The sequence below is a fragment of the Asparagus officinalis genome, chromosome 9, assembly GCF_001876935.1.
Source record: "Asparagus officinalis chromosome 9, Aspof.V1, whole genome shotgun sequence".
Taxonomy (NCBI): domain Eukaryota; kingdom Viridiplantae; phylum Streptophyta; class Magnoliopsida; order Asparagales; family Asparagaceae; genus Asparagus; species Asparagus officinalis.
Window position 1 is genome coordinate 152,906 of NC_033802.1, and position 27,973 is coordinate 180,878.

The following is a 27,973-nucleotide window of genomic DNA, read 5'->3' on the forward strand; positions in this document are numbered from 1 at the left end:
TAAAACTAACTCGCTAAAAAACAGCGAGCTAAAAGACGGGAGGGGAGGGACAGCAGAAAGGCGTTCTCTCCGTTTCACTCCACCCCACTCTCTAGAAACCTGACACCTAGAACTGGGCCCGGTGGGTCCCACGAGCCCTATCTCCATGCATCCCTGAACCGCACACGTGACGCCCTGTGAACTGCGCGCTAACTCGCTCCTTTGGGATCTTCGTTCATTCCTCCCCCCAACTTCTAAAAACCCCTTCAAAAAACATTTTAAAAAAGAGAACTCCCAGATCTTTTTTTTTCTCCTTCTCTTCAAACCCTAAAATTCTCTGAAAATGTCGTATGCGATCGCAGGGATTAAGTTCTCCGCGGTCAAGCCTCTTCGATTTGGTTCTAGTGGCGATCGCAGGAACAGTGCGAATCTCTCTTTCATGCTGAGGAATGAATCACTCTCGAGTAAGCTTCATTGAGCTTGTTTGTTGACACCCATTGCGTGATCTGCTGACTATTTTCGTTTCTGAACTACTTTTTATTTCAGTCCCGTTTGTTTTTTTTTTCCCTTCCCTTTTTAAAAATTAACCTTTTAAATATGCGTTCGGTGTGCGCTGTTTCCGTCAATTTTAAAATATTTTACAAGTGTTGGTGACTGGATTAGAATGTAATTAGCATTAGCTTTTAGCGATGAGATCCTGATTCTCACTAGATTTTAATATTTGGCCTTGTTGTCGTTACCTGGTATATTGTTATCTTAGTAGGAAACAACTGGCTGATTTTGTTTTCTTGTTTCGTAGCTTCTTTTAATTTGGTGTTTCTTCAGGGAAGATATTTGCTGGTAATTCTTCTTATGAAACTGATTCTGCACCCTCAGTTGTTGCCGCAACCGGAAAAGTGCTTGTTCCAGGTGTTCCGCTCGACGACTCTTCATCCGCTGCGGAATCAGTCGGGGACCAGGAACCCACTTCCAGCGATCAACAGGTGAAACAAAACAAATGCAAGAATTTTCCATTTTATGTGCATTATGATTTAGCTCAGCTCACTGACCTGAAAACTGCAAGGGTTGGTATCAATCTGTATCATCGCAGTAGTAGGTTTTCCTTGATTTTAGAGTGGAAATGGAGGAGACAAACAAGCATTATGTCCTAGAGCTCACCTCCCTTATTCCTCTGATTCTTTGGTAGTCGACTAGTTTATGCCTCCATGCGGACTGAATGTACTCCTGAGCTATTTATCAACCCTAAAATTTAATGTTAAAATCTGTTTAGTTTTTGGCAAATTACATAAGTTCTTTGTGGATATCTCATAGGTATTAAAAGAAGCAGGTGATCTACCAGCTGGGGACAAGGCTAAAGCTGATTATGCAGAGTCATCCATATCTTCCAAGTTAATGAGTAGTGGGGGCGTAAAAGAAGGTGATAAACACCCTGATAAAGTGAAGAACGCTGGTGAAATGGTTGAGAAAAAACAGAGATTTATTCCTCCACCTGGTTCTGGACAGAGAATATATGAAATTGATCCATTTTTGAAAGACCACCGTGCACATCTTGATTACCGGTAGGACATCTTTATGACTACTTATATTTCAAAGACATTTTCCCTTTATTATACTATAAACTTAAGTTGAAGTATTATATGGAATATAGACAATTGTGTAATGTGCCACTCACATAAGGTCCTGATCTGCAAGAGTTCTTCAAAGATTAATTTAACTGTTTACTTTTCTTTCTTGAGGTGCCAAGTTTACAAAATTTTCATGTAGTTTAGTTCTAAAATTTACTATTCAATGAAAAAAAAAGTTTTATCCCTATAACCTGTCGTAATTCTACACATCAAATTATGCAAATAAGATAGTCATTCTCAATGTATTGCTATATATAAGGTTTGGCAGTCTCTTGTATGCATCACTCTTTGCCAAAATGAGAAATTCTCTCCCTTGTGCATGTTACAAATGGCATTTTGAGATTCTACCGGTTGCTTAAACTGTTGTTGACATGCATGTGTTAGCAAGTTGAATACATGTTATCTTCATCCGGCTTAGAATTTACATGGCAGACTCACCGGCAATACTTTTGTTCACTTGACTGTGTAACATAATTCAGTTGAATATATGATTTTCTTTGGAAATATGATTCCTTTTGCCCTCTGGCTTATTATATCTCTAACAGATACATATAATTCCCAAATTTTGTTAACTTAGTTCTATCTAGAGTCCTAATTTAGGGAAATTTGAATATTGCTTCTTGGGGACATTAGTTTATACTGCATGACGAAAGAAGGAAGTACCTAACTGGCAACTAGCATTCCCTGTTTAGATTCTTTCTATGCATAGCTGTGTTGGCTAGTATTTGAGTCAAGATACATAGCTGCCTTCACATTGATGGTAAAAATTTGGTTAATTCCTTTAAGGAGGTTTATCGAACTTGGATTCTGCTCTACAGCAGTGCAATGGGGAACTAGTTGAAGTTTTACTTTAGTATGGTTCATATTTCAGATATAGCCAGTACAAGAATATGAGAGATTTGATTGATAAGTATGAAGGCGGTCTGGATGCTTTTTCCCGTGGTTATGAGAAATTCGGCTTCATCCGCAGGTAATATCTTTTATTTTTTTTCTCAGATATACAAAGTATACATGAATTTTCTTTCATATGGAGCTATGCTTTGCTGTTATTTCTGAACTTTTTGAAACTGCTCCGAGTATCCCTTTTTTTTTGCATTATGTAATGATTGGATTCTTCTCATGAAATTAGGACTCGTGCACATTTAAATATTTCGACCTTGATTTGCTTTTCTTTTTGTATTCTCTAACAAATATGGACATCCCATATGTCACTGTTGAAAATATGGGCACGGCATGTGATATAACCATCTTTGGCCTGTATCAAAATTTCCAGCAGTTAGTCCCCAAGATTTTGCTTCTTTGTACCTTATACCATCTGCAGCTGTCAATTTGCAATTCCCATAATGAAAATCAACGAATATTATAAACATTATATTGAATAGCCTGTCACCTTTTCCAAAATCAACGTAAAAGCATGTTTTCCATGTATGTTGCGAACTATCATAGATATTTTATGCCTATTATTTAGTTTTTCTGTCTGTTGTACCTCTACCCTTCCTCTCGTGTCTCTTTCATGATTTTTTGCTTTAGTGATTATTGACCAGTTCAAATATATATAGCTATTAGAAAGGAGAGGCTGGGAAGGTGGACATATGGCAAACATATGATGGAAAATGTTACTAGAGGAATCAACTGCAAGCACTTTGTTATAATTCTGGGGCTTAATCACAGATCATACCTTTTGGGAGTTCTTTCTAATTATGCATCATTTAAGGGACCAATCTAGGAATAGCCTTCTTTTAATTAGAAATGGATGCTTGTTTCGTGGGGATCACCCAACCTACCAAAACTTTGGTGGCTTAATTCATAGATTTGCAATTCTCCATTTCACATATGAATCTTTATTACTTCCTTTAGCTTTCCATCTCGAAGCATTCCTCTGCATCCTGAGTGTCAGTACTAAATTATGATAACATGTAAAAGCGCTTATAATAATTGATCTCTCAATTCTCACTTGTTTTTCAGTGCCACTGGTATTACTTATCGCGAATGGGCTCCTGGAGCTAAGGTTTGTTGTTCTTTGCTTCCCATTTTCATTGTTGCTTATTGTTTATGGCCACCTTCCTTTTACTTTTCTACCACCCAATGGGTACACTATCCTGAACCAGATGTCGTGATTATTAGCATAGTGATATCACTCTTGACCGTGCTTTTGTTCTGTGGACAAATAGAATCATCCTTTTTTCTATTAATATCTGGTCACCTGGTACTTTCTTTGAATGTTTTTAGTACTTCTGTAATAAATCTTGTTGATCTCATTTTCACGATGCACTTCCAATGAAAAAAAAGTGCTTCACTTTTTTATTTGTTTTCACTTTGTATTTCAATGTAGGCAAATGTATAATACCTTTGTCGATACCTTTGACCATACTGTTAGTAAAGTTCAAGTTGAGATCAATTTATATTTACAAATATAGGAGGCATACAAAGAGTGTCACAGTGAGTTCTGACCTAATGCGATTTAGTTGGGACAACTAACGTTCAAATTTTACTTTCATTGTTTATCTTGCTAATATTTGTTTTTCCATGTGCTACAATATACATCACTATCCTTATGTTTGGTTTTCTGTTGTTGAACCTCTATGACTTATCTATTTTCTTCTAATTACATACCTTTGGTTTCTGGTTTTAGTCGGCGTCATTAATAGGAGATTTCAACAACTGGAATCCCAATGCAGATGTCATGACCAAGGTATGTGTTTGCAGCTTGATGTTATTAACCTTGGAAGAATAATTTTACCATTGCCTTTAGGCATTTCTTTAATGTTTTAAACTTTAATCTTTTCCTGTAACAGGAATAGTATCCTAAATATGTTTAGTAACTGATTCATAATTTTGTTTACTAGCTTATGCCTCATAAGAGAGGCCTTAAACATTGCATGTATAAACAACTCAAAGGTTGTGCTGGCAGCAGCATGATGAATTGCATGTGGGCTTATCCGATTATATGACACTTGACAAATACACTTGAAGGCTAATAATTTTCACTGGTTCCTGAAATGTTTTCCCCCTTTCCAGAGAAGTTCAATTTTGATGTATGAGGAATAACTTTGATGTTTCTAACCAAGATTTTCTTTTCTCATGTACTATAAACCATTATTTTCTTAATTATATTTCTGTCAGAACGTAATATTTTATGCTGACATTTCATAATTAACTGACTACAGAATGAATTTGGTGTTTGGGAGATATTTTTGCCAAATAATGCTGATGGCTCATCTCCTATTCCTCATGGCTCACGTGTAAAGGTATTCAATTTCACAGATGTTCAATAATCACAGGCTTTTATAGATTGAATTTCTGTAGGTCTGCAGTCCTGGTTGCCCAATAACTATAACAAAGGAATTGCAATACTTCTTCTTGTTTTGTTGCAATCTGCATGCTTTCCATATATGACATAATTCGCTAAACTTACTCATATAATATCGTATCCTGTAAAAACAGATACCACATTGAGATTATCTATGTTCAATGTAATCTTACCATCTACCAGTAAAAAATGATATGTTGTTCTTTCCCTCCAACTTGTAAAATCCCTAAGAGCTTGCAATTTATTGTATTTCTCATTCCAATGTGTATAGTTCTGTTTAGCAGTTTTAACATGAAGATTTAGATTGTTAGCTATGATCAACTAATTGTTTTTGCATGTTAATTGAGTTTTGCATGCTATGAGTTATAATTCTTACATAATTTCAGTTGGGCAGCCTATAAGTTAGGAACTCATCAGGTATTGGCTGTTACAGGTTGAAAGTGTTCATGTTCGAGTACAATCAATAGAAAAACCATCACTGATCTTAGAAATTAGTAGAATGTGAATACTGGCGGACCACACACATATATGTATCATGTGGCTTCATCATCGTTTTGATATGTGAAAATAGATGGGGTGAAGCACCAGGAATAAACTTTATATTTAATTTAATACTAGATGAATCTCTTATGCAAAGACCAATATTCTCACTGCTAACTTTATGCTCTTATAACTACATGTTAGATTCGCATGGATACTCCATCTGGCATTAAAGACTCCATTCCTGCCTGGATAAAGTTTTCTGTTCAGGCCCCAGGTGAAATACCATACAATGGAATATATTATGATCCTCCTGAAGAGGTATGGACTACATCCTTCTAGACTCGATAAAATGTTCCAGAATTGGTTGTTTCCTCTTAATTTATGTATTTCCTATTGAGAGTTGTATTATGCTACAGGAATGTTATGTATTCCAGCATACCCAACCAAAGGCTCCCAAATCACTGCGAATTTATGAGTCACATGTCGGAATGAGTAGCACGGTATGCTTGCTGTGCCTTTACCCATCTCCAGTGGAATTTGATTCATCATATTTTCCTCTTTGATGTATTATTTGTCGTTTATCTCAAAAAAGAAAGGTGTACTTCACCTGAAACATGCCAAGCTTTCTGACCTCGGTTCATATTTTATAACTGATTGCCTGGGAAGGCTAAATATTGTATAACTTAAATTATATGGAAGCAATGGTCATTGTTTTTACCGCAAAGTTTGAATGTAAAAGTTATGGAGACATATTATTCTGGTACTTATTCAGCATGCGACACACATGTATATATCATCGTAAAAATCTGTATTTCCTTAGGTTGTATTTGCTGTTGCATCTGTCCTTGTTACCTTCCATTTTGATCACATCCTTCGAAAAAAGAAATTAATCATGTTTTTTGTGGTTTTATTATAAGCTGATGTTCATGTTGTATTTACCATGATTGTGATTTGTAGGAACCCAAGATTAACATGTATACTAGCTTCAGAGATGACATGCTACCTCGAATTAAAAGACTTGGATACAATGCTGTTCAGATAATGGCCATTCAGGAACATTCATATTATGCAAGCTTTGGGTATTCTCTCTGACACTTCTTGTAGTGGTTTTCTGACAAAAGAGCTAGTAACTTTCATTTAAACACTGAGAATAGTCAGAAATTACAGCCTCCTATATTTACCTGACTATTTGCCAATTGCAATACATGCTAGCTGATGTGACTGTGACTAGCTTATAATATGGTCAGTTGGCATGTACCAAGTATAGACTTCCTGTGTACCGCTTAAAGATTCCCTCCAGTTCGCCTGCAATTTCTGTTAACTACTGTACGCCTAAGGTTCTTATGTGCATTCTCATGCTTTGCAATTTTTGTTGTTTAAGGAGCAGGTTCGAATTTGCTCGATTGCATTCCGTGGCTTTGGTTCTAGTGTTTCATTTATTAGTATCAACCTATTATGTCTTCAAGTTGATTATTACCAAATGATGCTGGTTAGAGCAACCGTTATGTTGTGAAATTCCAAATTCTAGATGTCATGAGGTGCACGTGGGTGGCTGGGGGGAGGTTTTGTTCCTTTTGCCAGGCCTGATCATTAGTAGCTTCAAATAGAAGCAAATAATAAATTAATTTTTCATGGTTATAGTAAAACCTTTCACATCCTCTTCTTGGTGAAAACCCCCTTCTTTCTCTTTTTTCTTTTTACATACATCCATATTACATAAGCATCATTTTTAAGATGTGCCTTTGTTTTGTTTGGGGCACCTTTAATTTAAGGTTCATTATTTAATTGACTTTTTGGAATTGTCTGTCTTCAGCGTTGTTAATTTGGTAAGTCCATTTAGTATTGTCAAAGGTCTTTGTCACTACATCCCAACTCCGAAGTTGTTGTGAGGCTTGAGAGTTATTATAATTTTATACTCTAACAGATCCCCACAGGTTGAGCTCCCTTTAATGGGCCGAAACCTGGACACACTGGGCTGTGTAATATTAATCTGCTTTAGAAATTCATGGCAAATAAGATTTGAACCCGAGTCACTTACACTATATCGAGCTACCTGCCTGTAAACTGAAACTCCAAAGTTGTGGTGAGGGTGAAGGCCCTGAAGGGTTATAATTTTATACTCAAACAAGTATGAGTATGAATCTTGACTCTATAAAAATAAAGGTCAGTAAAAGCTTGCTGCAGAGGTCTATTGAGTCTTTCGTGGCATCAATTAAGTAGCATAAATTTGTGAATGCATAATTTTGTGTTCCTATGGGATCCATTTGTCTTGCATTTCGTGCTATGGTCTTATAGGTACAACACTTATATTATTCTAGGTCCATTGATGTTTTATCTTTGATCTTAACTTTGTCTGAAAACTTTAATTACAGGTACCATGTTACCAACTTCTTTGCACCTAGTAGCCGCTTTGGAACTCCAGATGAGCTCAAATCTCTGATTGATAAAGCTCATGAGCTTGGTCTGCTTGTTCTCATGGATATTGTTCATAGGTGACTTCTGAACTCTCCTTTAAGTTTTGGAACTGATTCATTCATAGGAAGTCCGATTGCATTTAATTTGCAGTTGTGAGGAATATGTTGTTTTGTGTGAGGCAAATACTAAACAAGGGAATCATTTTTTATTGAATGATATATTGAAGATAAATATTCATTCTTAAATTTGTAGCCACATTATTTTTTCTAGTAAGAGATTTGGCACATTGCAAGTGCCTTAGGGTGGAAATAAATAGACAAGATGGATATCTTCTTTTGTTCTGAATGCCCAATTGACATTGTGCCATCACCTAAGTGGATACAGTAGAGGAGGCTAGCTTCTAAATATTACTGATCGGGGTAGCTTTTAAATGTATATTGTATCATCATGTCTGCATGAACACAATTTGTGTCATCACCTCTAAGGAAAAGAATAGCAAAAGTAAAGCTTTCATCTCAATTATTTGAATCCCTCTCCATTATCCAACTCATTGTTTTGCTCAATCTATCTTTTTAATGTCCTTCTTGTTACATACATCACACGATTCAGTTATAGCTATTAAGGGTAATGTATTCTAATAACTGTTAAGAGTATAACTAATGTATTCTAATAACTGTTAAGATTATAACTGTTTTCTATTGCGTACTTTTTTCCATTTCTTTTCATCTCTTTCTTCTTCTTACGCTTTTTTATGGAGCATCTCTTGAAGAAATTTGATGTTATTCTTATATGTAATTTGCTTCTGGTTTATGCAGTCACGCATCAAACAATGTCTTGGATGGATTGAACCAATTTGATGGAACAGACACTCATTACTTCCATTCTGGGTCACGAGGTTACCACTGGATGTGGGACTCACGCCTTTTCAACTACGGAAGTTGGGAAGTATGAAAAAATAAATTACAAAATTGAAACATAATGAAGTATTTCATTGTTTTACATAATGTTTCTTGGAGGATGCTGATTAATTTTTTCTCTACTAAAGGTGCTACGATTTCTACTTTCTAATGCAAGATGGTGGTTGGACGAGTACAAGTTTGACGGTTTCAGATTCGATGGTGTGACCTCAATGATGTATACTCACCATGGGTTGCAGGTGACAGTAGCAGCTATTACTAAACGTTGGGTTCTCTTAGAGTCTGTTTTCTTCTAGACTAAATAACGTTGGATTGTTCCTTAAGAGTTAGTACTGAAATCCCACAGTAATCACTTTAATCTGCACTTACATACTTCAAAATTAAGCCGATAGTATGCAAATTAGTTTTAAGAGCATGAAGGTTTAAATTGATTTTTTTACTGGAGTGAGCATAAATTGTTAATGCTGTCATTTGGATTTATTGACCTTGACGGATGTTCTTTATTTCTTCGCAGACAGTATTTACAGGAAATTACAACGAGTATTTTGGATTCGCTACTGATGTAGATGCAGTGGTTTATTTGATGCTGGTGAATGATCTTATTCATGGGCTTTTCCCTGAGGCTGTCACCATTGGTGAAGATGTAAGTAACTATTCTCTTCCTATTTGTTGATGATATAGCATTATTTATATTCTCTAAGACATGACGAAAATCATAACAAGGTGATCTTTATCAGACACTTTATCCAGAAACTTAGTTGTTGGGTTTGTCTAATCATGTATATGAAACATTAACATTTACACTCACCCTCACGCTGGCGGGTCTTTGGCCCAAGCAGAAAGCTCTCTTTCTCAACATGAATCGTTTCAAAGGAAAGAATTGTCAGTGATGAGGTTTGAGCCCCGGACTAAAGGTGCCTGGTGCTAGAATATAATATCACTATCATGTCTTTGGTCGACTGTAATAAAGTTCTCTTGTCATTCTTTGGCCTTAAAGCTCCTTTGTCTGTGCTTCAATCTACTGAATTTGTGCTGCTTTCAGGCGGTATATCTGCCATGTTTGTGGTTAGATACTGGTTGACCACTCTTTCTTTTTTATGCCTAAATCCTTAGAATACACTCAGACTGTACTCTCAATGATTTAGGCGTTAAAACATGACTCAAGTGAATTTTGACATAATTAAATCATGTTATTATTTGAACCACAATTATCCACAAGTGTTTTGTAACGCCCCGTCCCGGAATCCTGGAGTCGGTACGCTATTAGATCTGATGGACTGGCCTCACAAACCACCACATGTCTTTTCAGCACGTTTTGTCCTCACTCACGCGCTCCCTGGAAAACTTCCCAGGGGGTGCGTGAGTGAGGACAAAACGTGCTGAAAAGACATGTGGTGGTTTGTGAGGCCAGTCCATCAGATCTAATAGCGTACCGACTCCAGGATTCCGGGACGGGGCGTTACAAATGGTATCAGAGTCAAGTCAACCGGAATTGTGAGAGCTAAGTGCTATGCGGCGCAAAGTGCTACGTCGAGAGGGCGGGAGCCACCTCTTGAGGCCGTAGGAGCCACCTCTAGAATCTCACACGGATAGTACGGTCTTGGATGATATGATTTGACGCAACGAGGACGTTGCGAGTTTAAGTAGGGGAGTTTGTAATACACTAACCCTTGAGAGGGTGATGTGATTAGTATTGATAGATTTGATTGGAATACTCATACCACCAAGATGCATCTTCTTTTCGGGAACCCAACTCTTAGAAACTCCAAAGTTAAGTGTGCTTGGCCTGGAGAAATTCTAGGATGGGTGACCCCTGGGAAGTTTTTCAGGGAGCGCGTGAGTGAGGACAAAACGTGCTGAAAAGACATGTGGTGGTTTGTGAGGTCAGTCTATCAGATCTAATAGCGTACCGACTCCGGGATTCCGGGGCGGGGCGTTACATGTTTATAGCATATTAAATAGTAAATCACAGTTCTGATATCGCTTACTTTGATTGCAACCTTTTTTCTTTTTTTCCCTCCTCCCTTTTTTGATTTTTGATTTTCTAATTTTCTTTTATGGTTGATATGATTTCCTTGTTTTTATTGAAGTCACTTTAGCAAGGGAGATTGTTCAGTGAATTTAAATCTTACTTCTTTTTCATAGTGATTACTAAGATTTTAAGCTATACTTATAAATGTAAGTTCTTGTACTCTATTGGCTTGATGTTGTATCAGACCATTTTAGAATGCTCGACATGATTGGTAATTGATATGGGTGACTTAAGAAAGATTATGGTTTATTTTTAAAGTTCTATCTTGTGGCGGTCCTCACAGAATAAGTACTAGAGAATTATCTGAGCACACATCTGTGTTTTCTAGTTTTTTTTTAAAGGATTTCTTAGATGGCTTATTTCTTATTGCATTACTTGAACCATCAATGGAAGTTGGCTTACGTGCTATTCATTTATATAATGTGGACAATGTATCACTTTACTAATAGCTTATGTTGTAACTTATATAGGTCAGTGGGATGCCAACATTCGGCATCCCTGTTCAAGATGGTGGGGTTGGTTTTAATTATCGCCTTCATATGGCAGTTGCTGATAAGTGGATTGAAATTCTCAAGTAAGCATTTCACTATTGAAATTCTAGATAAACTTTGGCTTTCAGATGATACTATTGAATCGAAGTTAAAGCTAATTTCATGTGTTTTCTGGTAGTAAAATAATTTAACATGGAGGCATCAATAGCATATGTCATATGATGATCTTTTTGAAACTTTTAGAGGCAGTTGTTGGTTGGAAGCGCTTGATGTACATTTTGTATAGCACGTGTATGTCCTAACCTCAATTCACTGTTCTTTGTTTGTTAGTCTCAGAGCTAAGCAACAAGCTTTACTCAAGAATTTTGGTATTAAATCCTTCAATCTAAAAAGATATATACCATATTCAAATAACTGTTTAGGTAGAATGTATATGCCTAAGTCATCGGTATATCAAATTAGCATCAGCTATGGAGTTTAAGCATTGCAAAACTCTGTCTCAGTAATAATTGCAAAAAATGCCAAATGTACTTATCTCAGGCAATCATAAAACAAACAAACATGCAAAAGAAACTAATGAATGAATAGCATAGCACCTCCATATTTGCTAGTAACATCATGGATCTAATTAACCTGCCAGGTTCAGCATTCATATAATTCTGAATGTATCCCAATAGCTTCAAGGTTACATACGAACTTCCTATCAAAATATATCTGGACAAGTAAATGCACATATCTCATTTGCATCTTATCTTACCCAACACAAATTTCAGGCCAACTGAAGTTAACATTAGGAAAACAACATCAACATGTGAATAACTTACCAACAGTTAAGAATACAAAAACGTATTGACCCTTGATTTGTGTCAGACAAACATTTTAATTAAAGCACTAGTTTATGGGTTCTGAGGTGACAATGTATGCCAGCAAACCTTCATGTGGGCCATTGGGTGCCATGGAGATGATGAAGTTTTTATCTTGGTTTTAATTTTTTAAATTGTCAACATGAGCTTTAAACCAGAGTCTCTTGAAGATATGTGCTTTGGATACCATAAAGAGTCGCCACTTGACCAAGGTCTTTTTTTTGGCTATATATTACTTTATATATTACTTAGTAAAATATGGAAAAACTTTAACTACTTTTACCTGCATTTGATTAAAGAGTAAAAAACGTTAATAATTTTGTTCCTATGTTCTTGTGATTACTCGATTGGTGATGATCACCTGAGCATTAGTTGTATTTTCAATTGTTTTATACAGGTTACAGGACGAGCACTGGAAGATGGGTGACATCGTTCACACCCTTACTAATAGAAGGTGGTCAGAGAAGTGTATTGCATATGCTGAAAGCCATGATCAAGCTCTTGTTGGTGACAAGACCATTGCATTCTGGCTGATGGACAAGGTTGTTTATTCCTTAAAATGTTCCTGTTTATTATCATGAAATTTACCCTCTTTACTATATGCTTACTTCATAACTTTTAGAAGAGTTACTAGCTTTTAATAAGTTTTACTATATAAGCTTAATCCAATGCCACCTTGACCAAAATATTCTTTAAGCTATTGTTCCATAATAATGCATTAACTTGTCCACAGTACATTGTAGAGAAATAGAAAATGCAAACTTCATTATTCATCTAATCCTAACTCTCTTAGATACATATTAGGAGGATATTACAAAATAGGTATGAGATAAAATCATATCTAATCACATTTCACAATATCACAATAATATCTCATAATATCTACTAAAGCTACTACCAAATTATCAGTAATATCTAACAAACCCGCTCAAGTTAGAGCATATATTCTATATATGCCCAGCTTGTTACAAATTGGAACAAAATATACGCCGGTAGAAGCACCCTAGGCGGGTCAGCTAGTAGAAGCACCTTAGGCGGGAACAAAACATACGCTAGTAGAAACCTTAGACAGGTCAGCTAGTAGAAACCCTAGGTGGGTTAGCCAGTAGAAACCCTAGGCATGTCAGCCAGTAGAAACGATAAGGGAAAACCCTTGATTGATTAATTGCTTGCTTGGTCGCTCAATCTTAATTTCAACATCCTTTTACGAGAAAGATGAACTCAACTGGAGGCAGAGTCGTAGAGGAAGCAGTGGCAATTGTCAAAGTTGACTGAAGATGAGCAGGCAGGCAGTATGAACAGCAACTTCGCTATTATTCACAGGATGAACGGGGGTTTGACTACTGTTCACACGATGATGAACAGTAATCCGATGAATTGTTCTTTTTTTTTTTGGGGTGGGGGGCAGCGGTTGGATAGGGTTGTTATTTTGGAGGGTTTTTTTATGAGGATTTAGGAATTGGTGATACCGAAGTAGTAGTTGGAGCTAAAGATGTCGAAACCGCCCATGGGAAGCATGGAAGCAATCCAAATCCCCTCGGCGACCCGGAGGTCGAGGAAGAAGAAGAGGTCTCTCTAGGAATAGAGAAATAGCAAAGGCAAAGTTCATTGTTCATCTAACCCTAGCATCTCTTAAATAGAGATTAGGAGGATATTACAAATTAGGTACAAGATAATATCATATCTAATCACATCTCACAATATCTCATAATATCTACTAAATCTACTAATATCAAATTGTTAATAATATCTAATACACAATTACATGTCATCTCTTCATGACAATCTATGAAGCACTGACACGTCAAACTTGTCCCCGAGTCCGTGCCCAACGCGTGTCGGACGCGGACACGCGTTCGACACGCGTTCGACATGCTTCGGACACGCGGTCAACGCCACCTGCACGCCCCGACTCGGTTCCGACACGTGAGATTCGCGAACAAAAAGAAAAACGCCGAACCTAAACCTCAAACCCTAATTTCTTTCACTTACCAGGGGTCCGACAGCCACCACAAACCCTCGTCTCTCTCCTCACGAGATCCGCTCGCGCTAAAAGGATAACTAGGGATCAGGAGTACGACTCGGTCGTGGGATCACGCGTCGGGCCTGACGACGTCGGTCGGTGCGAGACGCGACAAGGCCTACCTTGCGGTTGGACACATGGATGCTGCGTTGCCGGCAGAGTAGGTGCCGGAGGATGGGATCCGCCAGATGGCAGTCGGAGGTGATTGCCAAATGACGTGGAAGAGAGGGGTTTGGAGAAGGTGAGGTTGCGGGGCTCGAGGAGGAAGCGCTTGAACTCTGGGTCGAGGTCTCGCTCTAGGGCTTCGTTTTTAGGCGCGAAGATGGTGATGTTGTGATCGCCGACGGCGTTCTCCAGGGTTTGGAGGAGCGCCTTCTCAGATCTTTGCTTCTCTTTTTCGATTTATTTTGCTTTTTCTTTTTTTTTTACTTCTTCCCTTGGCTTTTTTTTTCGGAGGGAGAGCGGACTTGAAAGTGGGGATTAAATGGAGCTTTGTGTTTTATGAACAAGTGGGCTTACTCTTTGAGGACAGATGAAGTGGACACGTGACAAGATCTGGATGCCTGATGACAGGCTGGTGAGAGTGGGAGTAGGGACCACACGAGAAACTCACCGCTTTAGTTTGTCAGCTGCATTTATTCTGAGCAGAGGGATTAAATTACTGAAAAAAAATTTTGGTCATTGAAATTACTGAAAAGTTGAGTATTTAGGTGGGGAGTAACTTTTGTGTAAAGAATTGGGGAAAAGAGAGGACGACAGCCCACGGGAAGCAGGGGAAAAATAGACATTTCGTAAGAGCGACTCCGCCTATTGTTCATATCATAAAGAGCAAGCTGAGCTATCGCTGTTGGACTATTACTTGTATGATAACACATGTTTCTCTGCCACTGATGATGAAATAAAATGTACTTAATTTAATTTAATATTAATCTATATATAATAATAATATTAAAAAAATCTAGTCGTGTCGCCGTGTCCTATGTTTTTGGGTTTTGTCGTGTCCGTATCCGTGTCGTGTCCGTGTCGCCGTGTCCGTATCTGTGCTTCATAGATGACAATGCATTACTAATTTTTGGTCATAATTAGCAAACAAGATTTACATTAGTTCTTTCATGTCTATGTTTAAAAATGAACATTTTGCAGAAATATTTGCCAATCTTTAAATATTTGCCAATCTTCTTTTATTTTTAAATTTATTTTTATAATAAGCTAAAATGATCTGAAATATATTTCATCTTTATGTCCTTTTTTTAACATTCTACAGGATATGTATGATTTCATGGCTCTGGATAGACCATCCACTCCTCGGATTGATCGTGGGATAGCTCTACACAAAATGATCAGATTGATAACTATAGGACTAGGTGGAGAAGGTTATCTCAATTTTATGGGAAATGAATTTGGACATCCAGGTAAAACAAGTAAATTAATGCGTATTTTTATTCTCTATATCTATTAGAATAGATCATGGTCATATAAGGCTTTAATCTAACTTTCCCCCTTCCATCTTTGTCTTTGCAGAGTGGATAGATTTTCCCAGGGGTGACCAGCAATTACCAAATGGATCAGTGATACCAGGGAATAATAATAGCTACGACAAATGTCGTCGTCGGTTTGATCTAGTTAAGTTTCCAAGTGCATATCAATAAGTTCATGCTTTAAGTGCTCAATATAGTATGCACTGCAAGATTGAAGGTGCAAGCAAAGGGAGTAGTTGCTGATAATTATTGTCTAAATAGTCCATCAAATTGCTTGAACTCGTTGTTCAGTATCCACTGCTTTTGTGTAGAGTTCAACAATAAGGAAATGCGGTCAAAAGCATACATGTTCACACATGCTTTCATCCTTATAAAATCTGAAAATTTTTAGATAATAGGCTTTATATATGCTCAAACCCAAGAATTGATGAAATTTCTTGAGATAAAAATGTGAACAAGCATTGTCTGATTGATTGTATAAACATAATGATTTTGATATATCATATATAGGCTTGGGTATACAAGACGTTGCCTAAGTCATCAATTGATAGAAGATTTAGTTCCATGTGTGTTCTTGTTCATATGGATTTTGGCACAAGATAGTATGAGATATGCAGGCTTGTTGTCTGGCTGTTAATTTGTTTGGTGTGTTTTGTTCCTGTCGGTTGGCCTGTTGAGTAGGTCTTATCTGAAAATTACCTTCCTTAGTCATCGGGTGACAATCTAGATTATTGAAATTGACTCTAAAGTCTAAATGCTGGAAAGCGTATCTGACAATACCAATTAAAAAAAAGAACTTTTAAAGTTTGGTAAATAATTAGCAGAACTGGTCTATGCCAGCAAAGAGGAGGCCTGAACCCAACCTGTACAGTCAATGATAGTGTGGACCTTTTCTTCAGATTGCCAGTTTCAGTTGTATCCAAATCAGATAAACATAACTGGAAGTTTCAGTTGTGTCCAAATCCAGATAAACATAACTAACTACCCATTGCACGTTCTAGTTACTTTTTTGGGGTACCAAATTGTCTTTCCCCCACTAAATTTATCATGGTTATATGAGAGTATAATTGCAAACTTCTTTTTCTGTAACCAGGGAGATGCAGATTATCTAAGATATCATGGAATGCAAGAATTTGATCAAGCAATGCAGCATCTTGAGGAGAAGTATAATGTAAGTATTCTAGTGAAACCAGTACCTATCTACTACATTTATTTTGGCAGAAGACAGCTAATCTGTTAGTTGGAATCTTTGTCCAAATGTGGGTTTTGATTTTGCTTGGTGGATAGTTTTTTGAAGTTACTATCCATATTTATTATTTTTTCATATCCATAATTTCCATAATATTTTGTTCCTGCTGGTCAATGTTTTACAATTTCCAGTTTAGTGAACATAATAGTAATTTCATGTACACCGAACAGCCAATATTAATTTATAATCCACCAAATAATGTTTTCATGATCACATACTGTGTACTACAATAATCAGAGCAGAATCCTGTGGCATAAAGGCAGCGTAATTATACTTTACTTTCTGTTTCTATATTCATTAAATCGTTTGTTGAAAGCTAGGAGATCCAAGTTTTATGTACAATTGTAACACAATCAGAGTTTATTTATTATAACACAGTCTAAAATGTGCTTAATAACTATTTTTCTGCGGACATACTGCCGGTTATCACTGTACAGTTTACTGATGATACATGTTACTATAAATTTAACTCATTGTTCTGCAGAACTGTGAAATAGTAAGTGTTCATTAACTTCAGTGTTTTGCGCAACTTTGATATATTAAAAAAAATATGACATAATGCTAAATGGAACCATGGAAACTTTGCAGTTCATGACTTCAGATCACCAATATATATCAAGGAAAGATGAAGGTGATAAGGTCATTGTATTTGAACGAGGAGACTTGGTATTTGTCTTCAATTTTCACTGGAGTAATAGTTATTTCGACTACCGAGTTGGTTGCTTTCAGCCTGGAAAGTACAAGGTATGTATCAGTTGACCACAAAGTAGTAGTCAGATCATTCTACTTTCAGTGCTCCATATATCTTCTGTAGATTTTGTCATTCAATATCTTCTCTCCAGTTTCTTATTACTTGTATAACCTCAGACATATATGAAGTATCGTCAGAAAATATTTATTGGTTTTTAGCTGAATGTTTCCTGTCAGATGCAACTTGCGGTATTCTTTGGCTTTTCAGCTTTTCGACATGCTAATTGATAGATTTATTTATTATATTTGGTCTATAGGCAAGCGCTAGACAATGTGTGAAGTTTAAGTGTCCTTACGCTAATTGGTAAAACCCCAATTTAGGCAAAATAAAGAAGAGATGGAGTAATATGCTATTCCCCATAATTGTCATGTCAACTGGGGCAAGTAATAGTCCCTCTCTGTAATTGGCATGTCAGGTTCATGCATTGACCTATAAAATAAACATGCATGGATACAATACACTGGACTAAGTAATATCTATGGATACAATAACATGTAATTGTAGTCAAATAATTACAATAATTGCATGCCTTGAGAATTTGGTAGTGATTATTAAATACCTATGGTACTGGGTAACTTGCAAGATGTAGTATGCTTCACAAATCCAGGTCATATGTCCCATTCCCTCTAGGTTCTCTTTAAAAAATGGCATTCTACCTGATATTGAAAGGTATGAATTGGAAGTTAACAATATTTATCCTTACTCCAGATGGTTCTCAATTCTGATGATAAACTGTTTGGTGGATTCAGCCGGGTTGATCCTAATGCAGAGTATTTCACTAATGTAAGTACCATCAGCCTGTTTTGAGAATGACATTTTGACTTTACTGGGGAACTTGAAAACCTCCTATCTTTGAGCATGCAGGACGGAATGTATGATGATAGGCCTTGTTCCTTCATGGTGTATGCCCCTAGCAGAACTGCTGTTGTCTATGCTCTTGCAGAGGACTGATGCCTATGCAAATAGCCACATTTAAGAAGCTGCTCACAATTCTTGAAGCGTATAAAACCTCAAGCGTTCGAAGAGTGCAGGGAGCGAAGCTGATGCCGAAGATTTATATCTTATATCAGGAGCAGAACAGTTTTCATTTGCACATCCCAGAATCCATTGTTCCAGAATATATGGGAGAAAAGCATAAATGCATAGTCTGGGGATAGTAGCATTCTGACCTTGTTCTTCTAATGGGGCTGGCAATTTATATTTTGCTCCAAATTATGTATGCCTCCTATTTATGCTTGTCTTTTTAATTTAAGTTAAATAAAGCCTTCCCTTTCTTTTATTCAATAGTTGAATCTTATTATGTATCTGTAAGAAATAGTTGCGCAATAAAGAGAGTCGCCAGACAATGATGGATCACTTAAGATGGTAAACCTTGTTGATATGCAGATTAACCACTTCCTTTTCCTGAAACTGTATGTATATTAAAAAAAAAATAGTATGGAGGAAAAAGAATTTTTTTTTTAAATATTTATGTGATTTTGGCATATGCTACAAGTTATGACGTGCTATACGCTTAGCTTAATTAATCTGTGCTCCACATCAGAAGATATTTATGTTCATAGCAATAAGAAATGTGCCCAATTAAGAAATCTTCGAGTTGATTTCTTTGTCGCCCTAGAATCTAGATAGAATTATTTTCCTTTTCTTTTCGTTGGAAGCTATTACATCAATGGAGATGTTAGGTGGATGTTGTTAAATTTAATAGTTTGGATTCATTTTCTTTGGGAATTTAGGCCTTTGTATGCGCGCGTTCGCTTGCTTGCGGTCGATAATGTTGTAATACAATTCTGATTATTTAGTGAATGGTATAGCAGCCCATAATCAAGAGAGGCGTTACGATGCTGAAGCATAAAAATCAACTTCCTGCTGGAAATTCACGTTACGAGGGTACCTTGAATAAATCTTTTTATTCTACCTTTACATTTGGTATAGGAAACCTCCGTTATCTTGCCATACTGACTGATGAGATGAGAATTGAAACAATGACCGATACTCCTTTTTGGTTTCTTGTTATGGTGGCGGTGATCGCTTAATTTGCTTTTTGCAACAAGCTTTTACTAACTACTCCGTTTTCAGCTTAGTACATGCAGGACTAACTAAAGAAAGAAACGCCCAAGAAATATCACAAAAAACGTTAAGAGACTACACACCATAGTGGAATGCACTGAATGCTGATACGCAGAATCAGACCAAAAGGTGAGCTGTGAGTGATGGGTCGAGACTGTGGATCATCACACGACGTTGTTTTCTTCTCTCTTTCACATAGTAAGGAAAACATTCAGAACATCGCAGAGAAGCTAATAAGTTCGTAACATGAGAAAAACCAAATGTAGGACATGAATGAGGCCTCACTACAAAAGCGTGGTCATTACTTTTACCAACTATCCTACATAATTATAAAAAGTGAAAAACAAACGACAAAATGTATTAATCATCCGCTCAAAATAGCTCACAGCTAGGATCTAGGTACCTATTTCCTGTTCAAATTAGCTCAAGAATAGACCGGTAAGCGGCTAAGTACCTACTTTCTTCCAGCCTAGTCAATTTTAAGGGGGGCGTCTGCAACGGCCTTGATGTCTTTTTTGCTCTTGACTAAACTTCTCTTCTTGGTTTCTGGATCGAGCTTATCCAAATCTTCAGCAACCGCCATGTATCCATATAAAAGCTCCTCATCTTTTTCTACTCGAGCTTCTCTGTTGCCGTGGTTAGAAGTGAGCTCCTCAAATCCTTGCCTACCCCGATTCTTATCAGCATAAAAGTTGTGAAGCCTTTCTGCTTCTTGCAACCCAGAAAGAGTAGGCGAGAACTTTACTACAAGCACGCTCTGGTTAGCTGGTTTACCTCTGCAGACACGAACCTTCCCGGCATCGAATCCCATCTCTGAATCGTATATACAACGAAATAGTGTTACATAGATATATTGAAGTCAGATGATGCGCACTGCAAACTAAAAATTATGAACCAAAATATATCGCAGTGTGACATAGATTGATTACTCTAAGCAGTGTCCAAAAAGGAAAAAGAAAATAAATTTGGATCCTTGCTTCGCCATACCACCATCGGTGCATCGTGGCTTTTGAATAGCGGCATTGCCCAGGACGGTTGCCTTTCCCTCCCCGGGAGTTGCAAGTTTTGTATGAAATCCCGGCTTTCGGAGTGGGATGATCAACGAGTCAATTAGAGACTGACCTTTGTCAAGAGACATGGCTCTTGCTCTTGGTAGGGCATGACTTCTACTACCTAGTAGACACAGGAATCCTTTTTTATTTCCTCCTGTGGAACCGAAGCTATGACTGTCGCTTAGATCGGAAGCTTTGCTTTCTCTCATTCGGCTTTTTCCAGAGATGGATTGCGCTTGGGAATATCTAAAATCAGTTATCCTAAAGTGCCCAAAGTACTAGTAAAGGCAGATAAAAGGATAACAAGGTAGAGCGTTTTAACTATCAGGTGGTACTAGATAAAATAATATTGAGATATCATCTTGTGAATAAGATGACAAAGCATAAATAAAAACAAAAAGTAATTCAAAGCTGCTGAATTCCTAAAAAAGCAAAAATTTCAAGTATCCAATAATGTAAAAGATTAGGTTTAATAAGATGGAGGAAACAGCATGGGAAAATATAATGGTCAAATGCTAGGCAGTAATTTATTTCGTTATTGCAGAACTGATAAAATTGAATTAATCAACCAACACCTAGATTAGAAAAATATTGAACATCAGTTCCAACTGAAAAGATTTGGTGTAGATATCAAACCTTTGAGTATCTCTTCGAAGCATTCAATGGTTACAACCTTTGGCTCATTGCTTCTGCTCGTGCTCCCTACGGAGCTGTTGTGTACAATGATGATTGGAGCCCAAAGAATGAGATCTTCCTTCAATTCCTTAATTCCTGCTGAGAGGTCTTCGTTTATAGGCCTTGGAGATCAGCTTCCAAGCCAATTCCATCCATTAAGAACACAGAGTGCTTTGTGAAAGCCCAAATGTTCTGTTCTTAAACCTACCTTGCGAGTTTGATAGGAATGAATCAATAGGCTGTGTACATCGGAGAACTCCTTCGAAAGGCTGAAAAAGAATTCCGAATTAACAAACGCTGATGATAAGGGTAAACTGGCAACAACGAGAAAAAGTCCAGGCAACAGGAATATCGTTTAAGAAGAGTTCAAGTGACAAGGCCTTATATAACACAATCTACCATCAAGATTCCGCCCATTTACATCCAGCTCACTGTGGGGTGTGTGTGTGTGTGGGGGGTCTGTCACGGTGGGGGGGGGGGGGCAATAAGCGATTAAAAAAAATAGTGAAACGGTAACATGCGACAGTGTGGGATGCTTGTTTAGCTTGAAAATGAATGTTCCAAGCCACAGTACAGTTCAAGTAAATGACGAAGCAATTTATTAATAGTCCAGAAATACATAATCATAGTAATTTGAGTAATTATAGTACAAATAGCAAGCCAAAAAATTCACAAGGTGAAGCAGTTCATGAATAGAAGAAACACATAAATTATAAGATAACTTCAAAAGCATAGTGTAGATTAGAACGAATAAAGACAGTCAATCAAGAACACATAAATTATAAGATAACTTCAAAAGCATCTAAAGCTCTGAAGTAGGGGACACGAGAAACTGCTCCAATTGACATCACAAAAACATCATTAGTATATTCAAGCATTCAAGCTTCATATACTGACAGAAGTAAGAGTGGACCAAATCACACATGAAAAATGCACACTTGGTTTGGGGCTGTTAAGCAGCAATACTAGGACGAAGTGACAGGACATGTACTCCCATAAGCACAGGTATGTATTGGCATTCTGAAATCATTTTTTCCCATTCTCAGAAGTTAATTGCAGACTGTCATATCCGACGTCTTCTCCCATGGAATCAATAAAGCCCTTTTCAACCTGCGGCAGAGTGAAATAGCCCTTTGAATGAGTCGGTACCAAATCAACGCTATGTAACCTAAAATCCTGTCCCATGATAATCCTGTAGTGGCAACCTAAAATCATGTCCTGTGATAACCTATTGAGGGCCAGACCCAAAGGCAATCTGAACCTGAACCTGAACCTTAACCTTAACCTGACCACCAGTCCAGGTTTTTTAATGTCTCACAGAAAGAAGTTCTCTTTCGCACTCATCCAGATAACCTTTTTCTTTAAGAGTCTCTGGCTGAGACAGGATTTCTTCAGCATTGGTAGCAAAAGCCGAATCAGTATCCATGACTGAAGAAGACTTTGGCAGGGTACACAAGAGCACGGAGTCTATGAAGCACGGACACGGACACGGCGACACGGACACGATACGGACACGGACACGGATACGGCAAAACCCCAAAAAATAGGATACGGCGACACGGCTAGATTTTTTAATATTATTATTATATATAGATCAATATTGAATTAAATTCCTATTACATTTTCATATTTTTTGTTATGTAAAGTGGGGATTATAAATAAGAAACTAATGGAAAGTGTGTCTGTGTGTGTTGCAGGTGTGAAGTAAGATGTCGGGATGACAATGATCTCTTGGAGAATTAAAGATAATAATGTTAAAGAAGATAAGAAAGAAAAGATGAACATATAGAAAAATAGATCAATTTTTATGTTGTATTATTATGTAACACTGGCTTGTGTAATCAATGACAAATATAACCCCCAACAGCAAAACAGTAAGCAGAAATCACTATACTAGTTAACCCCCAACAGTAAGACAGTAACCAGAAATCAGTATACCAGTTAACGTCGAACAGAAACACAGTAACCAAAGATCACTATACTAATTACCTGTGGCGTTCGTGGGGGGTTTTTCGGGAAAGTTAGCGGGTTTTTTTATGGTGAGAGTGTGAAAGAGATAAATGAGGGAGAGAAAGAGATAAGAAAGAGAGAGAAAGAGAGAACCAGAGGGAAAGGGATGAGCGAGAGCGAGAGCGGAGTCCGAGAGAGAGAGAGAGAGGGGGGGGAGAGAGAGAGAGGGACTGACCTTGGAGCTGAAGACGACGACGACGACGAAGAAGAAGCTGACGACGACGACGACGAGGAGGAGACTGAGAGCTGGCGGCGCCTCTTCACTTCGCAAGAGCCCTTTCGACTTCAATCGGGTAAGTTTTCTCACGACTAGGGTTAGGGTTTGGGTTTCTGTTTGAAATTGGGTTTCGGGTTTGGGTTTGAAATTCTGGTTTCGCCGTGTCGCCCTCAACTTCGCCGTGTCGCCCTCAACTTCGCCGTGTCGACTAGAGCTGACCGTGTCGACGCCGTTGACGCCGTGTCCGACGCGTGTCGAACGCGTGTCGAACGCGCGTCCGTCCCCGACAAGCGTCGGACACGGGGACGGGGGGAGTTTTCACGAGTCGGTGCTTCTTAGCACGGAGTGACCAAACCCAGGTGATAAAAGTGGAAAAGTTAATCTCACTTATGTAATACCGATAGATCTGAACTACAACTAATGGGTAACTTGTCTGCGCAAAAACAAACCATAAATGGATAGCGCACACAACAGCAAAACCTTACATAAACAGTTAACTGTTGCACGCTGAACAGGCAAAAGCTTATATAAGTAAATTTGAAGCTAAGAACTTCAAAGATCTTAAAACAATAGCAGCAAACCATATGTGATCAACTTTACGGAAACTCTCCAAGGTAGCTACCATATAGACTATTTCGTCTAAGGTTTACATTATAAAATAGCTCATTATATCGCAAGGAAACATCACCAACTGACGACAGTGAAAGGAACATAACCTTACCCAAGAGCTGGGACAAGTAGGATCAATATATATATGCTGGAAAGATGAACTCACAAAATAGCAAGGCAGTTGAAGAACCCCTTCAACAAAAACAAGTACGACTTAGAAGCCAATAAAATGTTTTAAAACCCAAATTGGGTTATCCATCCCACATTTCGGTACCTTTTACAGATCACATACTGGATGCCCAACAAGCAAATGCTCTTCCTCATAAAAGTACTAAACCCCATCTCAGCTCTGGAATTCTTTCATACTTGTTCAGAAAAGTATTCAGACATTACTCGCTGATAGTATAAAAGCACTAGTATGTCAAAGACCAAGCCCTTTCATTCATTATTCAGCTTTAGCATTAAATAACCATTCTACAAAATCTTTACTTGTCAAATAGGACCAGTAAATCCCATCAGCCTGCATTCCTTCATCACCATGAATTAACTCATCATACAGGCAATGTCCTGTATCTTGCACCTTTAACCTATGGAATAAATCAGTTCGCGAGATAGAGAAACGCCATCTGTAAACTTACTACTGAATCTAACATCACGACAAATATATTAAAAATATATATAAATGAAGCAGAGATAGGCTGAATAAGCATCAGAAACCGTATTCTGGAAACTTCTGAACGCTCATACTTGGTATTCTGGATATCCTGAAGAGTAGGTTCAACCAGGAGCTGCTACTGTTGAAGAAGATGCTGCTAATACTAAATTAACAGAGAATATCTCTGCAAAAAAATATATTCTTATGCATGGCTAGCTTTGTGTTCTCACCTTGGAGACTTGTAATCTACCGAAAAGGAATAAATCCATGTCAGGTGTCTCAGTCACTATCCTAATATAGGTAACAAGGGCATATGGATATCGTATTAAGCTCACGTTTCATATTGAAGAGGCATATTTTGACACCTTATAAGATTCATTCACGCTTGCTTGATGCTGTATCAATAAGACACTGTTTCCAATACAGGTTCATAAAACATTCTTCCTAATGGCTTGCAGAGGCAAGTGAAATGAAAAGGAGGTATTTAGAATCAAAATATAATGTGCAATTAAGCGTTTAGCTCCCAGAGTCATATAAGAAAACAGACCTGCCACATACGCAGCACAGAACTTTGCTGGATTTCCCTTGGTTATCTCGAAACCTTTTCTGTTGGTGCGGACTCTCGTTCAACAGCTTAGAAAAGCGTAGGAAGGCCTTATGAACTTGTGTTTTAAACTCCTCAGAATCTTCTTGAGGATCACATTTCATAGGGTGAGCAGCATCAACCAGGACACCTTCATCACGAACATTGAGGTTAATGTTCTTATATTCTTGATCCCTCTTCCAATTTTTATGGGGCCTGAAATACTCTTGCTTTCTCTCCACAGTGAATGAACCATGGGAGTTTGAAGGACCAGGCCTCAGCCTTTTCTTCAAGTTAGTCCCATGACCACCATCCATATGCCCACGAGAATCCCTTGGTACACCCCATCCATCATTTCTAGATGGTTTCCGAGAGAGCGGTCTATAATCAGAAGGCCCAGCAACTCGCTTTTTCGAATGTAAAACCCGCCTGCTTTCTTCAATGGGCTCATATGCTTCGTTTGTCCACATTTCATCACCATCACTGGGTGATTGCATTCTTCTATGAGCATTTCGTCCATCCATATCATTAACCATGAGATGATTTCTTCTTAAGATTCTTTCGGGTGACAAATCAAAAGTATCAACATCCATTCTTGATCTTTCTCTAGGGGGGTTCACACCAAACGGACGGTCTGCTAACAGAGGACTGTTAGGCCTTTTTCTATAAGTCAGTGAGCCATCATCTCTCCCAAAACGATAGCTCTCTTCGAATGTTGGACGACAGTAGTCTCGCGAGGCTTTTGGTCCAAATCCAGCATACCCACCTCCAGAGCTGCCAACATAGTCCTCGCGGACCCCCTTCAGATCACGAAGACCCATTGTCACATCTTCATGAACGGCATGTTGTTGTTCCCAAAAACTGCCCTTGCTGAATTTTTTAGGATAAGTATCAGCTCTTCCATCAGAAGGATCCAGGAAAGATGAATCATTTAAACTCCTGAACTCAGACCTAAAGCCATACTCTTTCTTGTTGTAAGGGCCATCCAATGGAAGGTAACCATGATCATGCCTCACCCTCTGAGTTGGTTCCTCATAACCATAGTCCAGGGTCTCTTCCTTGGCACGTGGGCTCAGTGGGCCCCACCTTGCACGATCAGAGAGCTGCACTGGTTTGTAACCATCATATTCCAGAGGGTCATCTAAGAAGTTGCCAACACCACCATCTCGGTCGCCATTTAGCGGCAACTCAGTGTCCTTAGAAAAGCTAGATGAGGAGGTCCCAATAAAAGGCCTCGAGGGAGGCATCACTGAGAAAGAAACATCTTTGGAATAAAGCTTCTCCCTCTCTTTATCATGATAAAGATTTCCCAGTCTCTGGTCATAACGAGGCATCCCAACAGTGAGGCTACTACCACTTCCAATGCTCCTCGCGTTAGCAGATGATGGGTTCAAAGAAGCAGTAGTAGACTCAAACGGATGATGCCCCAGGTCCTGCGGTAGCGTGTAGAAAGTCCTCTGGGACCCATCATCCATAAGCAAAGATCTCTGGACCAGCATTCCTTGGTTGCCAACACCAGAAGTGGAAGAACCAGCCAAGTCTTTATCTTTGACAGTTCGTGAAGGCTTCAGGAGAGAATGCACATCAGCCGAATCAGGAGGATGCTCTGGTAGCATGTATTTGTGCTGGAAATTGATGTGTTCGCTGTCGTCACCAAAGGAGTTGGGCCAATCTCGATTCTCATGTTGTTCAGAACGCCTCATCGTGTAAAGCCTTTCTGCATGCTGCTCAATTGGTGGGCTCCGACGAGCCGGGGACAGCCGGGGCCTGGTGGTCAGGGGGCTGGGGCTTCGGCGGGGGCCCCGCTGCCTGTTAGCATGGGCGCTGAGGCTGCGGCGGGAGGGATGGTGGGGCAAAGGAGGGTTCTTACGATACGACGATCGATGATCTTTACCCCTGCAGGGGCCGGGAGAGCGATTTCTACCATTCCCTCTCCCTCTCCCCCTCCCAACACCTTCGGTTCTTTGAACTCGCATGCTCTTATCGATAAAAGTAGAGCTACCCAGAAAAATAAAAAAGCTTCGAAATGAAAAACAAAAGGAGAAAACCCCTAAATCCCCGATTAAGAGAGCAAATACAGGTCTTGCATATTTAATGAAGGAATAAAAATCAAAATAAATTTAAGATGACGATCGTCGTAAACCCTAATCGTAATCGGGGATGCAACGCGCGATGCTGAAACCCTAACCCTAACCCTAACCCTAACGCTAATAACAAAATCGAATTGATCCTCAATCGAATCGGAGGCCCTAATTAGAGATCGGTGTCTGACCTTGAGAAAGAGAGGATTTTGACGACAAGGGCGGAGGAGGAGGAGGAGGAGGAGGAGATCCTTTTCGCGGGGCGGCGATGTCGAGTCTCAACCTACAAAAACATCTCCGCTGTTTCCTTCTCTCTCTCGCACGACTCCCTCATCCGGCCATTTTATACTGAGGCTTATTTTACTTTTAAGCCCCTTGAAATCGTTCTATTAGCCTTTAAAGAACGCA

At 38.5% G+C, this 27,973-nt stretch overlaps 2 protein-coding genes across 3 annotated transcripts; one reads left to right on the forward strand and one right to left on the reverse strand.

Moving 5' to 3' along the window:
- On the forward strand, positions 193-18,980 carry LOC109823106 (1,4-alpha-glucan-branching enzyme 2-2, chloroplastic/amyloplastic-like). 2 transcript variants are annotated; one of them, XM_020389390.1, is made up of 22 exons: positions 193-443; positions 805-962; positions 1,291-1,538; positions 2,476-2,574; positions 3,570-3,612; positions 4,237-4,296; positions 4,772-4,852; positions 5,599-5,715; positions 5,814-5,897; positions 6,355-6,476; positions 7,770-7,889; positions 8,628-8,757; positions 8,858-8,968; positions 9,244-9,372; positions 11,232-11,335; positions 12,513-12,657; positions 15,403-15,550; positions 15,660-15,760; positions 16,710-16,787; positions 17,454-17,609; positions 18,325-18,399; positions 18,481-18,980. In XM_020389390.1, exons 1-22 carry the CDS (start codon positions 323-325, stop codon positions 18,565-18,567), a joined length of 2,517 nt encoding a protein of 838 aa, XP_020244979.1. In that variant the 5' UTR covers positions 193-322; the 3' UTR covers positions 18,568-18,980. The 2 variants fall into 2 exon arrangements, with proteins under 2 accessions (XP_020244979.1, XP_020244980.1); XM_020389391.1 differs by having other exon boundaries at positions 856-962; positions 18,481-18,962.
- LOC109823107 lies at positions 19,910-27,895 on the reverse strand. The gene is made up of 3 exons (XM_020389393.1): positions 25,449-27,895; positions 21,372-21,679; positions 19,910-20,496 (listed from the first exon to the last, which is right to left on the reverse strand). The coding sequence occupies exons 1-2, from the start codon at positions 27,458-27,460 to the stop codon at positions 21,541-21,543; spliced, it is 2,151 nt and encodes a 716-aa protein (XP_020244982.1). The 5' UTR covers positions 27,461-27,895; the 3' UTR covers positions 19,910-20,496; positions 21,372-21,540.